At 50.9% G+C, this 13,050-nt stretch overlaps 1 protein-coding gene across 1 annotated transcript; it reads left to right on the plus strand.

Annotated features, from left to right (window-relative positions):
• Positions 1–6,795: 6,795 nt before the first annotated feature.
• C2CD4D (C2 calcium dependent domain containing 4D) lies at positions 6,796–9,031 on the plus strand. Its single transcript, XM_037814652.1, is given in 11 exon segments — positions 6,796–6,913; positions 7,606–8,005; positions 8,007–8,069; positions 8,071–8,241; positions 8,243–8,276; positions 8,279–8,391; positions 8,393–8,422; positions 8,424–8,549; positions 8,552–8,698; positions 8,700–8,982; positions 8,985–9,031. Coding segments are annotated over 10 exon segments (1,059 nt in total). The 5' UTR covers positions 6,796–6,913; positions 7,606–7,960.
• Positions 9,032–13,050: the final 4,019 nt, after the last annotated feature.

A 13,050-nucleotide genomic window follows, 5' to 3' on the forward strand; every position in this document is an offset into this window, starting at 1 on the left:
AATGGGGAGCAGTTGCTTATTATGAGCAGAATGTTCAACTAGAGTGAAAAACATTTGGGAATGGACAGAAGTGAGGGTAGCACATTGTGAGAATAACTAACAGTGCTGAATGGTGTGTGAAGGTGGTGGAAAGGGGAAGCTCAGAGTCACGTATGTCACCAGAAGGAAAGTTGGAGGTTAAAAGATGGGAATGTATAAAACAGTGAATCTTGTGGTGGACAATGTCCATGACTAACTGTACAAATAGTAGAAATCCCTCTCATGAACTAGAACAAATGTATGACACTATAACTAGAAGGTAATAATAGAGGGGCATATAGGAAAAAAATATATACCTATTGCAAACTATATACTACAGTTAGTAGTATTTTAACATTCTTTCATCAACAGTAACAAATGTACTATACCAATACTATGAATCAATAATGGAGTGGTTAGGGGTATGGGAGGATTGGAGTTTCCTTTTTTATCTTTATTTCTTTTCTGGAGTAATGAAAATGTTCTAAAAATTGAAAAAAATATTAATTGTGGTGATGGATGCACAGCTGTATGGTGGTGCCATGGGCAATTGATTGTACACTTTGGATCTTTGGATAGTTGTATGGTATGTGAACAATCTCAATTAAAAAAAGAGAGAGGCCTTAGGATTTGGTGATGAAGAGGAAGGTGGTCTTTTTGAGCAGAGCAATTTTAGGAGGTAGGCATAAAATCCAGATTATGGTGGATGCAAAAAATGAATGGGGAATGAGGAAATAAGTGTAGATAATTCTTTCTAGGAATTTTGTTGTTGTTTTTGTTGTTGTTTAAAGGAAGATATTTGACTATATTTATAAATAGCTTTAGAAGGAGCCAGTGGAGAAAAGCTGAAAGTCTAGGAGAGAGTTCTACCAACGAGCAGTTTCCTGGTCTTAAGAGATGGATTAAAAGCACAGGTGGAGACAGTAGTCACAGGAGACCATCGATGTGATTCTGAGACTGACAGGGAGGTGGTGGGGGTGCAGAAAAGGACCAGAGATTGAGGAAATTTACCCCAGAGCACTTCTACTTTCTCAGCAAATAGGAGGCAAGGCCATCAGTGGGGAAAGAGGTCTGGAAAAAGAGTAATGATTTGGAAGAGCCACCAGGGGCATGAGGAAAACAAATTGACCAAATACATGTGGGACATTCCAAATGTCCAGTTGCTGGTGGAAAACAAGAATCTGGAATGGCCCCAATCTCAGGTAAGAGGAAGGTGTAAGCCAGGGGCCACAGCAGAGCAGTCAGGGGAGAATAGCACCAAAGAAGGAAAGAGAACAACATGGCTGGAAGGTACACATTTCAAAAGAGTTGAGGTTTGACATAAGGGGGAGAGCAATGGACCGGAAGAAGCAATGCAGCTCCTCTGGCCCTAGGGAAGTGAGGGCTGGGAAATCGAGCACCTTCCACAGGGAGGCCTGCAAAAGAAGAGGTATCTATCCTGAGATAGCCAGAATTTCATTAAGGTCAATAAGTGGAGGGGATGTTCAGAAAAGAAGTAAAACATCAGGGAAGTTTTACCAAAGAATGGGAGCTCCAAGGGACATATATTTTTTTATTAGGTATGGTAAAACCAAATGTTGAAACAGACAAACCCTTAAATCTCTAGAGCGTAACCTTTATCTTAAATAGAACTTTCTTCTCACTTGCATAAAGTCCAGTTGGGGGTGCCTAGGAGTCATTCAGGAACTTGACTGAGAAAAACTCTGCCATGTTCAACACATGACTTCCAAAGTCATCCTGGGTGTTGACATCCAGTTTCCAGATGAGAGAAGAGAGAAACACAAAGAAGATGTTTCAGGGCCAAACATCTAAGTGGTTTATGTCATGTCTGCCCATATTCTACCAGTCAGAAGGCAGTCACAAGGCCCCACCAAACCGCAAGGGGAGTTGGTTAGAAAATGTGGTCTAACTAGATGTTGAAGGATGGAAGATGGGTTTGGTGAAAAACTATCAGCCACTGCCTCAATTTGAGAAGACGGTCAGCAGGGGAAGGAAGAATCTATGTCCAAACCCTTATCCTGGGAGGTAAAGGATTCAGGTTCAGGTCAAAACTGGGGTTTGGAGATCTGGATCTGGGGTTCAGAGCAGCCAAGAAAATGAAAAGCTTTGTGGCAAGGAACAAGGTCAGTGAGTTGTGCCCAAACTCAGCAGCAGTGGTAAGGTAGGTGGATCAGGTTCTCTTGCCAGTAGCCAGATTACATACTTCCAAAGCCATCAGTCTTGAAATGACAAGCAAAGAATAAGTGGACATGGATTCAAAGGGCCTTTGCCCAGTGCCCCCCAAAAGTAGAGACGTGCTGGAGGTCATAGCCAGAAATTTTGTGGCAACCAACTATCTCCATCCCCAAATGCTCACATAAAAACCCTTTCCTTGCCTTTTCATATATATGTTATATTTCACAGTAAGGAAATAACTGAAACTATGGTACTATAACTCATAACAACTTTGGAAATTTCCTATATAGCTACTTGTTAAATTATAGTTTGAAAGATATTACCTTTTTGTATATATGTTATATTTCATAATGAGGAAATAACTGAAACTGTGGAACTGTAACCTATAATATTTTTTGAAATTTGCTCTTCAACTACTTGTTAAATTACACTTGGAAAATTATCACTTCTATGTATATGTTATGTTCAATAATAAAAAATACGATTAAAAAAAAAGCTCCGTTCACCTTTTGTGCTTTCCCAGTTGCCCTTGACACTCTATTAAACCCAGAGCCTAAATCATTGTACACTGAGAAACTTGTTGCCTTTTACTCATGGTCAAGGAGAGCTTCAGTAAAGTCAAGTAAAGGAAGAAAAAGAAAACATTCGATTTCAAGTTTCCATATTAAAATAGGTTGAATGCATTCTGCCACTTCTCTGTTAGGACCAGTCTTAAATATATAGGCACAGGGTGGAAATCCCCAGAAGTGGGAGCCTCTCAGGAAAGGCCCCACAGCCAGGCTGGGAGTATCAGGCAAGGCCAGGTGGGTAGGCAGGATCTGGATAAGAAAAATAAAGTCATCAACTGCTGGGACACTTCTCTAGTATCTAGGGCTTTGACAGATGCCTTTCCTTTCCTAGGAGTCCTTCTAGACAGAAACAAGGGAAGTTGTTGCCTCCACATTTATAAACCCATCCCCATAGGTAATACATTTATCTGGAATGCAACTGCTGCAGAGGTAGATGGGGTAGAATCCAGTAGGGAATCCAAGATAACACAGCAGCCAATTCTGCCTTGAAGGAGAGGACGTGTACCCTCCAGATGGTCAAGTGCCAAGAGAAAATACAGAGTGAACAAAGTGTTTGCCAGATCAACCAGTTAAAGAAGAACCTCTGTAGCTCATGCCAGCTTTCAAAGAAAGGCCCCCCAAAGTATTCCTGGAACTGAGACCACAGAGCTAGAACTTTCATTGCAGGTCCTGGGCAAGGAGCTAGAACTGCAAGACACAGTACATCCCAACCCCATGACCTGCCAGTGCCTGCAAAGGATACTGGTGGCCAAGTCATGCTGCCTGAGGCCACTGCTCAAGGCCAAGGGACATAGAGCTTAGCGAGGCCCAAAAGCCCAGGGAATCTTGTAGAAGTTGCCTGTGTAACTGGAGGAGAGGCTTTTCCCTGTCTGTCTCTTCTATCTGGCTTGAACCCAGGGAAGCACTCTGTACTGCCCAGTCCTCTGAGTATTATCCTACAATGACACCAGCAAAAGAAAGGTCAGGGCCGTTGGATCACCTGGGACGTTCTCCAGGAGTGGCAGCAATGGTGCTGGGAGAGATGAGGAGGCAGCACTCTGGCTCCCCGCCCCACCCCATCCCCTACTCAAGGGAACACCTCTGCTTAAATCTGAAAACCCATAGGGTACAAGAAAGATAGGAGGTGTGGGTTCTAGTCTCAAATCTGCAGCCAGTTGGCTGGGTCTGTTTTCTGCTCTGTAAAATGAGAGGGTTGGCTGAGGTGACCTTTAAGTTCCTTCCAGATGTGATTATTTTATTGCTCAAAAAGGGCCAACTTTTGACGACTAGCATGCCAGACATTTGATTGCTCTCGTCCCCTATCCTGCCTCTACTTTGTTTTGAATTCAGAGGACTGGTGCCTACAAACCATATTTCCCAGTCTCCCTTGTCAGCTGGCATTGGGAGACTCTGGTGGCAGATTGGAAGGTGAGAAGAAGAGAGAAATGAAGTTATTCATCCCAGTCTCTCTGCTTCAGGAGGTGATTCAAGTAGTGGTGTGTCTCCATAGCAGCTCCTGCCAGACAACCCCTCACCACCCTGTGTGCCAGCTCAGCTCTTCCAACTCCTTCGTAACAAGTTCCCTGTACTAATTCCCTCTATAACCACTTAGCAAGCACTGTTTTCCTGACCAGACACTGACTAATGCAACCAGACTGTGGATTATCTGTAGTACTTTTCAATCTCATGGCCTAGATGGTGGGTACTCTCGTGTGCAGCCTTAATTTAATATCTACAAAGAGAAGGAAATAGAAGAAGAGGGGGAGAAGGAAAAGGGAACTGTCAAATATGGAGCAAACTCCTGGCAAAATCCCAATCTCTGCTCATTTTCATCCTGTACAGTGCACAGCTGAACACAACCAGAGAAAAACATACAGCCATGCCATCCAGCCTCACTTTAAAGTCGTGATCGGTCCCCTAAAGGGGGTGTGCTTGTGCTGCCAGCAATTCCCGAAACCATTCATTCTCCCACAGTTCCATACCTGCCCCTCTCTACTCAACTCCTGCACCTCCTCCCCCATCATTACTCACGGCTGATGACCTTGCTTCCTGTTTCACTGAGAAAACAGAAGCCTCAGAAGACGTGTCATTGCTCTACTCACCAAAGTTAAAGCCAAAATCAGTGGCAGTGGCAACACGCACCTACAGTCTGGCCCCATTACCTCTCTGACCTCATCTCCCCCTCGCTCGTTCTGCTCTAGCTACACTGGCCTCATTGCCTCTCTGAACAGTCCAGGCAGGGATCCAGCCACAGGGCCATTGCATCTTGCTATTCCCTCTGCCTAGAATGCTCTTCCCTCAGATATCCTGCAGGGACCCCTCCTCCTTCCTTCTTGTCAAGTCAGCCATCCCTGACCACTCTCTTTCAAATTGTCTACCCTCTTGATGTGCTCTAGCAGACTAGAGGCCTCTACTTATTGCTTCTACTTATTGCCTCTACTTATTGCTTCCTAATAACTATATATCTTATTAATTTCTTTTGCTTATTGTCTTTCTCTTCCTCCACTAAAGTATAACTCCATGAGGGCAGGGACTTGATCTGTTTTCTCACTACTGTGAGCCCAGAACAATACCTGGCACATAGTAGGTGCTCCATAAATATGGTTAATAAATGAATGATTTGAGCCACAGAATTCAACTGCCTTAAATCCCACCCTACCTCTGGACTTTCTCCATGGAAGCCAAAAAATGTTCCTTATTGTTACGTCAGAATGAGTTAGGATTTCTGTTTTCTTATACTTCAACAGAAACCCTACTGTCTATTATTATTTCACTTAATCCTCACATGAATTCTGAGGGGTTGGGTATATTCACTCCATTTTCCAGATAGGAAAGTGAAACCCAGAGAGATAAGTACTTGTCAGAGGCCCAAAGCTAGTAAGTAGCAGAGCCCAGATTCCTAGCCCATCTGACAGATGTCAAAGCCCTGAGCTCTTGGCTGCAGCACTCCACACAGACAGACAGCCCAAGAAATGACACTGGGCTGAGCCTGAGTCAGGGACCACAGAAAGGGAGGGTCTGGGGTTCAGCAGGGGATTTCCACAAAACACTTGCTCTATCAAACCCTCAAGTATCAGATGTTAAAATGATCATTGCACTGTTTTGTTTCACCTTGTCTGTTTCCTATATTTCACAGTTTGTCTTGTTGTTATTTGCATGCTTATTGTCTGTCTCTCCCCTTAGACTGCTCCTCATTATATATATCCCCAGGACACAGGACCTGGTACAATTTAGGTACTCAATGAATGGATGAACAAACTAATTCAGGTAAAATTCTGCTTAATATAATTGAAGCTACCATTCAGACCCATGGTAACCCATTCCACTTTTGACATCTAACAAGTCCCTCAGAGTGATGCCCAGACTGAGACACCTTTCAGAAGGGCTGTGGGCCACACCAAGTTCTCTTTCCCCTTCACTTCTGCTTCCCCTCTCCAGGCCTCTCTCATTAATTCATTCAACAAATCCTGGTTGAGCATTTGGCTTGTGCTGAGCACTGTCCACGTGATGCATACGGTCTAGGAAGGGAGGCAGACATTAAACAAATAATCACACAAATAAAGGGGGGGGGGGTACTGTAATCAACACCATGAAGGCAAGGGCAGGGTGCTGTGAAAGTTACAACGTGGACCCCTAATTTCGATGGGAAGGTGTCAGTGAGGGCCTCCAGATTGGAAGGATAAAGGGGAAGAGTGGTCCTAGAAGAGAAAATAGCCCATGCAAAGGTCCTCAAGAGGGAATAAGCTTGCTGCCTTTGCGAGACTGAAAGATGGTGGATGTGCCTGGCATGCAGCCGATGGTCTCGTCTTGTCAGTGGTGGCCATGGGCAGCATAGAGGGGTGGCGTCCACGTTGGCCTTCTCCCTCTATGCTGCCACCCCCTCCCTTCACACCTCCCAAGCAGCCCAGGCCCAGGAGAGGAGGCCCAGGGCACAGGACTGGCTTGCTGACTAGAAACAAGAAACCTGGAGGAAGGAGTTAAGAAGGCCGGGCTGATGGCCACGGAGACGAGCTGTGTTTATCCAGGAAAAGAGGTCGGACGTAGGCAGCGGAGGCCCCTGCCAGCTCCTCCCAGAAGGCCTGGGTTGGGGGAGCAAGCTGGAGAGGAAGCTGCTCCCCTCCTGGCTCTGAACGCCTCCCGGCCAGAGACCAGGACCCAGCGGCGGCCCACAGGTGAGGCCGGCACTCCGAGCGCCCGATGGAGCCCGCGGTGGCTCGGACTACTGGCAGACGGTCTAAACGTCTCGCTCCCGGGGGTGTAGCGCGGGGATGCGGCGAGCGAGGCGGGCGTCGGAGCCTCCCGGAGCCGGCTCCTGGCGTTGGCGGAGAATCAATGGGGCCTTTGTGCTCCGCGGTTTCCCAGGGAGAGCAAAAATGGAGAGTGGGAGGGGCAGCCCAACAGCACGGCCCCGCCCTACAGACTCCCGACGCGGCGGGGCTGGGGGACCCGGGCTGCTTGGTCAGGGCTGGGGTGAGGGGGGTGGGATGGGAATTCTGTGCCCCGGGGAGGTGCGACCTCCTTGGACCGGCCCTAGGTGCCCACAGTCAGCAGCTGGTTGTTCAGGGAGTAGGCTTCTGGGCAGAAGCGATTCAGGAAGGCGAGCGTGGAGCCAGAAGAGGCCGGTTGCGCTGGGGCCGGAGGATGACACAGTTCTGAGAAGCTGCAGCGCAGGGGAGGGAAGTCCGTGAGGTGCCAGGCAAGACCTTGGAGGAGAGCTCGAGTCTTAATGGGCGGGGGGAGAAGGGGGGTGAGTCACCCCTAGGGCCTCGCGTCCCTCCAGGGGGCGCATGTAATATAAGCGGGATCTGGGTAGGTGTTTATGACTACAGACCTTTTGGTAATGCGGTTGTTATTCTATTTCTAGGGTCTAGAGGAGTGCATTGTGATATGGGTGGGGACATCTTTAGTACCACTGGGAGAGTCTGTGCCCTCGGGTGTCCGAGGCCTGCATCTGAGAATATGACCGTCTGGCCCTGGGCTCTCCCCACACCCCTGACTTCACCGCCTTTTATCTTTCTTGCTCAAACGGGGGCCAGCGCGCCCAGTGGACCCAGGGAGGAGAAGGGCACGACGGCAGAAATTCCGGTGTACACTCGCAGGATCACCCACCTGCAGCTCCTTTTCTCTCCTCTCCCAACCCAGCTCCTCCCAGCCTTCCAAACTGAGACCCTGGATTTGGACTCGCTCACTTTCCGGCTTTCGTCATCCCACCCCACCGCATGTGGCTCTTGGAGAAAGCTGGCTACAGGGTGGGGTCCGCGGAACCCGGGGGCATGGTGGGCGCCCTCCAACCTGTTCCTAAGCGAGCGGCCGCTCCGGGCCCCGCCAGGCCGCGGCCTGCCCCAACGTCCTCACCCCCGACAGCATCCCGCAGTTCTTCATCCCGCCTCGGCTCCCGAACAGGAGGCCCCGAAGCCGCTTCCGGGCGCGAGGTCGGCGGACGAGGCCCATCCCAGCGCCCTGCTCACTGCCGCACCTGGCAGGCCGCGAAGGCTGGGCCCTTCCTGCCCGAGAGCCCGCACACTCGCCGGCGCGAGTCCTGTTCCACTGGCCGCCTCCCGCCCCCGCCGCGGGGCTCCCTCCCGCGCAGCCCCGGCTGCACGTGTCCGCCCCGGACCTGCGCCTCTGCCGGGCGCCCGACCGCGACACGGGCCTCGGCGCCGGACTCGTCGCCCTTCGGCCTCCCCGCGCCCGGGTCCCGACCGGCGCCGGCCGCCCAGGCCACACTCGCTGTCCCCCGAGGAGGCGAGCTCGGCGGACACTAGTCCGTACGCGCCGCGCCGCGCCGGGCCGCCCACGCCATCCGCTCTTTCCATCTCGACTTCCTGTGCTGCCAGCTGCGGCCGACCAAGGAGAACGTGCTGCGCCTCGCGCCCCGCGGCGGGCAGCTGCGGCTCTCCGCCGAGTATCAGGCCGGGCCCGGGCGGCTGCGGCTGCGCCTGGTAGCGCCGAGGGCCTGCCCCCAGGCCGCGGGCTGGCCCTGGGAGCGGCGGCGGCGGCTGCTGCGTAGTACTGAGGCTGCGGCCGCGAGTCCGGCCGCGGGGCCAGCGAAGCCGCGTGGTCAAGTGCAGCGCCAACCCCATCTTCAACGAGGACTTCTTCTTCGACGGGCTGGGCCCGCCAGACCTGGCCACCCGCAGCCTGAGGGCCAAGGTGCTGGACAAGGGCGCAGGGCTCCGCAGGGACGTGCTGCTGGGGGGAGTGCGAGACTCCCCTGCTGCCCTGCTGCCCCCCTTGGGTGGGAGCTAGGCCCAGGAGCCTCCCTGGTGCCCATCCATTACAGCCTCTAGGACTGAGAGTCTCTTCCTCAGGAGGTCTCCCTGGATCCGCAGTCCATCATTCTTTCCGTCTGCCTGGAGTGTATTTATTTTTGCTAATAAAATGTACATTTGTCTCTAGCCTGTATCTCTCCCCTTCTTTGGCACCCTACACTCTCAGATCTTCTACAGTCTGCCCTCTTCCCTCTGCCCTAGCCATAGAAGGGCTGGAGGAGCTCATCCAGGCCATCTGAATTGGAGCAGACCTGGAGCAGTGGTTCTCAAATTTGAATGAGCATCAGAATCACCAGGCATCAGAAATTCAGGAAAAGTTCACTAAACATGCAGAATTCTGGGCTCCATTCACCAAGAGATGGTCGTTCAGTAGGTCTGGGCTGGATAGGCCTACAGTCCCTGCTCAAAAAAGGCCCCCCATCTTGGCAGGAAGCGCTCCAATCACTAAGTCACTCTGGAAAAAGCTCTGGCTGAAACCAACACAGGATCCCTTCCCTGGGGAGGGGTGTTGTCCTTGAGGCTGCACAGGGGAAATTAGCACAAAGGTCCTTCTCATCTCTCCCACAACCCCAGGCCTGCACTCACACCCGCATCTGTCCTTGAAGAGATGAGATTCCTGGCTCTTGAGAGTGGGTCAAGGGATGTCAGACCAACACACAGTGCCCCCTAGGCTTTCTGCCTCTTTTCTATCCTCTCCACACTGGTGCGACCCTGGGGGCCAAGACTAGGGTTGAGCAAGGGTCAGAGCTGTGCTTGGGCATGGAATGACTGAGATATAAAGTCTCCCCCACTCCCCCAATGAGATCTGGGGGTAGGAGGGGTCCTGCCAGAGGTGAGAGCTGTACTCAAGGTGCCAAGCCCACTGGGGGAGGGGGCTGAAGATGGATAAATGTAGGTCAGATTGTATTTACTTCCTACCTGAACGTCCCTGACGTCAGCAGCGACCTTCTCTCTCCCTTCCCTGGAGCTGGTTCCTCTTGGCACAGGCCAGGCTTGAGGGAGGGAGGGAGGGAGGCAGACACTGGGCTAGCCCAGCTTCTGCTTCCCTCCCCCTTGGGCCTTTCCTCATTCCCTGCTATGGCTCTGCACCAGGGCTGATTCTGAATCCTGATGAAACCTCAGCACGTGCAACTCCAACACAGCACACACACACCCTTCCATTCAGATGGCTCCCTGGTTCCTTCTCTCTCCCTTGGAATACATAGGTCCCCACCCAGCCCTTGGCCAAGCTTGCTCCAGATGTCCACCAGGTGGTAGCATTCACAAAAGAAACTTTAAGACCTAGCAGCTACGAATAGATCATCCTCACGCAAGGTACTATTCCAACATGTCAACCCATTTGTTCCCCCCCAGCAACACCCATAAAGTTTTATTATTGTTATTTAGTGTGACGTTGGGCATGCAGCTAGTAAGGAAGGGGTAGAAGTAAGATTTTAACCCAGAGAGTCTGGCTTCAGATTCCATGCTCTTAATCACCTCTCTATAATATCCCCACTGTCCAACTGCAGCTTCCCAGCCAGGTCACTCTAAAAGGGGTCTCCTCTTTCCCCAGGATGTTAGCTCTCCAATCTTTTCACACTGTCTTCACATGTGTAAATTCTGGGAAGTCCACCCATAGGTCTAGCTCTATCCCTAGTGCTGGACTTCAGCCCCCAAATCTTCCCATTATAACCCTTGGTGAGCAACTGGATTTGATGTCCATTTGAAAGTCTAGAAGGAAACCTAGAGATCATTGAACCTTGATTCATGTATTCCTTCAACAGACATTTAGCAAGGGCCTATGAGGTGCCAGGTATTGGACAGAGCAGTGATCAAGACGGATGTGGAGATCAGACACGTGGCCAAATAAATAAAGTGACATATGTTACGGAGAAAAGTAAAGCAGAAAAAGGAGATGGGAAAGGGGATTCAGATAAAGAGAAGAAGGAAAAAATATAGGAATGAAAAGAGGGAGGGAAGAAAGGAAACTTTTTTTTTCCAACACAGTACTTTGTACCAGGTCCTGTACTTTATCTGTATTATCTCAGTTAATCATCACAACCACTCAGTAAGGAAGGCATTATTTTTCCCATTTTACAGAGGAGGAAATAGATCAGAAAGTAAATGTGCCCGCAGACCCAGGGCCAGCCTGGGGATCTGCCCTGCAGAGGGAAGGTTTCCGACTGGGGCTCCACCCCAGATTTCCCACCCCCAAACCCTGCAGCCCAGGGGAGGATGTGAGGTGGGAATTCAAGTCCACTCTGCTCAGGAGCAGTTCACTCAGCATTCACAGCACTCAAGGGCTGTGATGGGGACCACAAAGCTCCTGGAGGAACTTCCCGGAGAGCTAAAGCTACAGAAAAATGCATGGGGTCAAATAAGCTCCTCGGAGTCCCTCTTGCATGTGTAGATGGCTTTGACCCCAAAGCAGTTTCACAAACACTTGAATTTGGTCCTCATTGATGTGGCCATTGAGGACTGAGGACTGGGAGGCTCAAGGATTTGCCTGGGGATAAATGGTAGGCCACATTCTTACCCAGGTCTTTTGGCTCCAAATGTCAGAGCTCCTGCTTCTCAGCCCTCCTTGCTGCCTCCCAGCCGAAGTAACTCTAAATGTTAATTGACAGATGAGTGGTATAGGCAGGGTCACCATGGAAAGTCCAGAGCCAGGAGCTGGGATCAAACTCCCAGTGCTCCCTCCTCTGCCCTCAGTGGCCTTTGTGACAGGAAAGGGGAGGGGTGGAGGCTATGGGAGCTGGAAGCTTCAGATGTTTATACAGACTGGGTTGTCCCTTTTTCTAACCATCGGGTGACCCTGGGTCACCCCCGGGAGTTGAGGTCTCTCCAGGAATGGCACCCTCCTGGGGAAGGAAGGTGGTCCCTAATCGCTGGATCAGGCCTCCCACAGAGGAAGGATGAGGCTAGGGCAGTGTGTAACATTGCAGGCTGCCCAGGTCCCTCGTGTGCTCCACCCTCACACCCCCAGTCCCTCCCTGGAAGGGCAGGTTTGAACCGAGCTTTAAGTGGTTTGTGTGGTTTGGAGGGTGGGGAGGAAGAGAAGGAGAAGTTGGTGACTGCTCCCCAGTTCCACACCACCACCACCACTCCTAGCCCCAGGTGGCCTACCTCCTGCATTGAGATTCTCTGGCCTGATAAGGGGACTTGGGCACATGGCGGGTGAAATGATTCTCTGATCCCTATCAGCCTCTTTCTTGCATAATAATATAAGAATGTATTTGAGGAGGAAATAACCACTGACCTGCTTTGAAAGGACTGATTGCAGCAAGAGGGAGCAAGGTTTGGTATGAGGGAGGACTTCCCAAAAGAATGACCAAGGTACGTTCTTGCCCTAGGGAGAAAGAACACCAGCCATCCATGCTTAGTACAGGAAAGGGGTAGATGTGAATGTCTAGGAAGCATGTGACTCACTTAGGCCTAGAGGCCAGGACCTTGTCTTCCCAAGCCCCAATCACTTCCTCCCCAACCCACACAGTGGCACAAAGTAGCACAGCTGGGATAGGCAGCCATATCTGCAGTACCTGGAGTGGTCAGGATTGCCTGGCACAGTGCCATGGCCAAGTGCCCTTCCCCAGCACTCTGCATGGCCCCTACTCTGTGCATACAATTGGGAGTTCAGGAAGAGGCCTATGAGAACCAGGGTCAGAGAGGAAAAGAAGCCTAAAGAGAAGAGGAGATAGGGTGGGGAGAGCTGGAGAGACCCGGAAAACAGAAGAGCCATACCGATGGGCAGGGACGGCAGGGAGAGACTTAGAGATAGAGGAATTGAAGGGGAAGGAAGAGAATCGTGGCTGCCTCCAGATGCAGGAGTTCTGAGGAAAGGAGAAGGGCAGAAATCACCACACCCAGCAGTTCCATCCCTCTGCCTGTTGCTGGCTCTACTTGTCAACTTTTATATGCCCCACTACCCTACCCCCACCCCCCTGTAGCCAAAGTGTTCTGGGAGGGTGGTACAGTGGAGAGCTTTGCCTCTTACTTCAAACCTGCCCAAGGAACAAGGCCTCCAAATAAGCTGACGTCCTGTTCTGCACAGAGAAGTG

The sequence above is a fragment of the Choloepus didactylus genome, chromosome 2, assembly GCF_015220235.1.
Source record: "Choloepus didactylus isolate mChoDid1 chromosome 2, mChoDid1.pri, whole genome shotgun sequence".
In the NCBI taxonomy this organism is placed as follows: domain Eukaryota; kingdom Metazoa; phylum Chordata; class Mammalia; order Pilosa; family Megalonychidae; genus Choloepus; species Choloepus didactylus.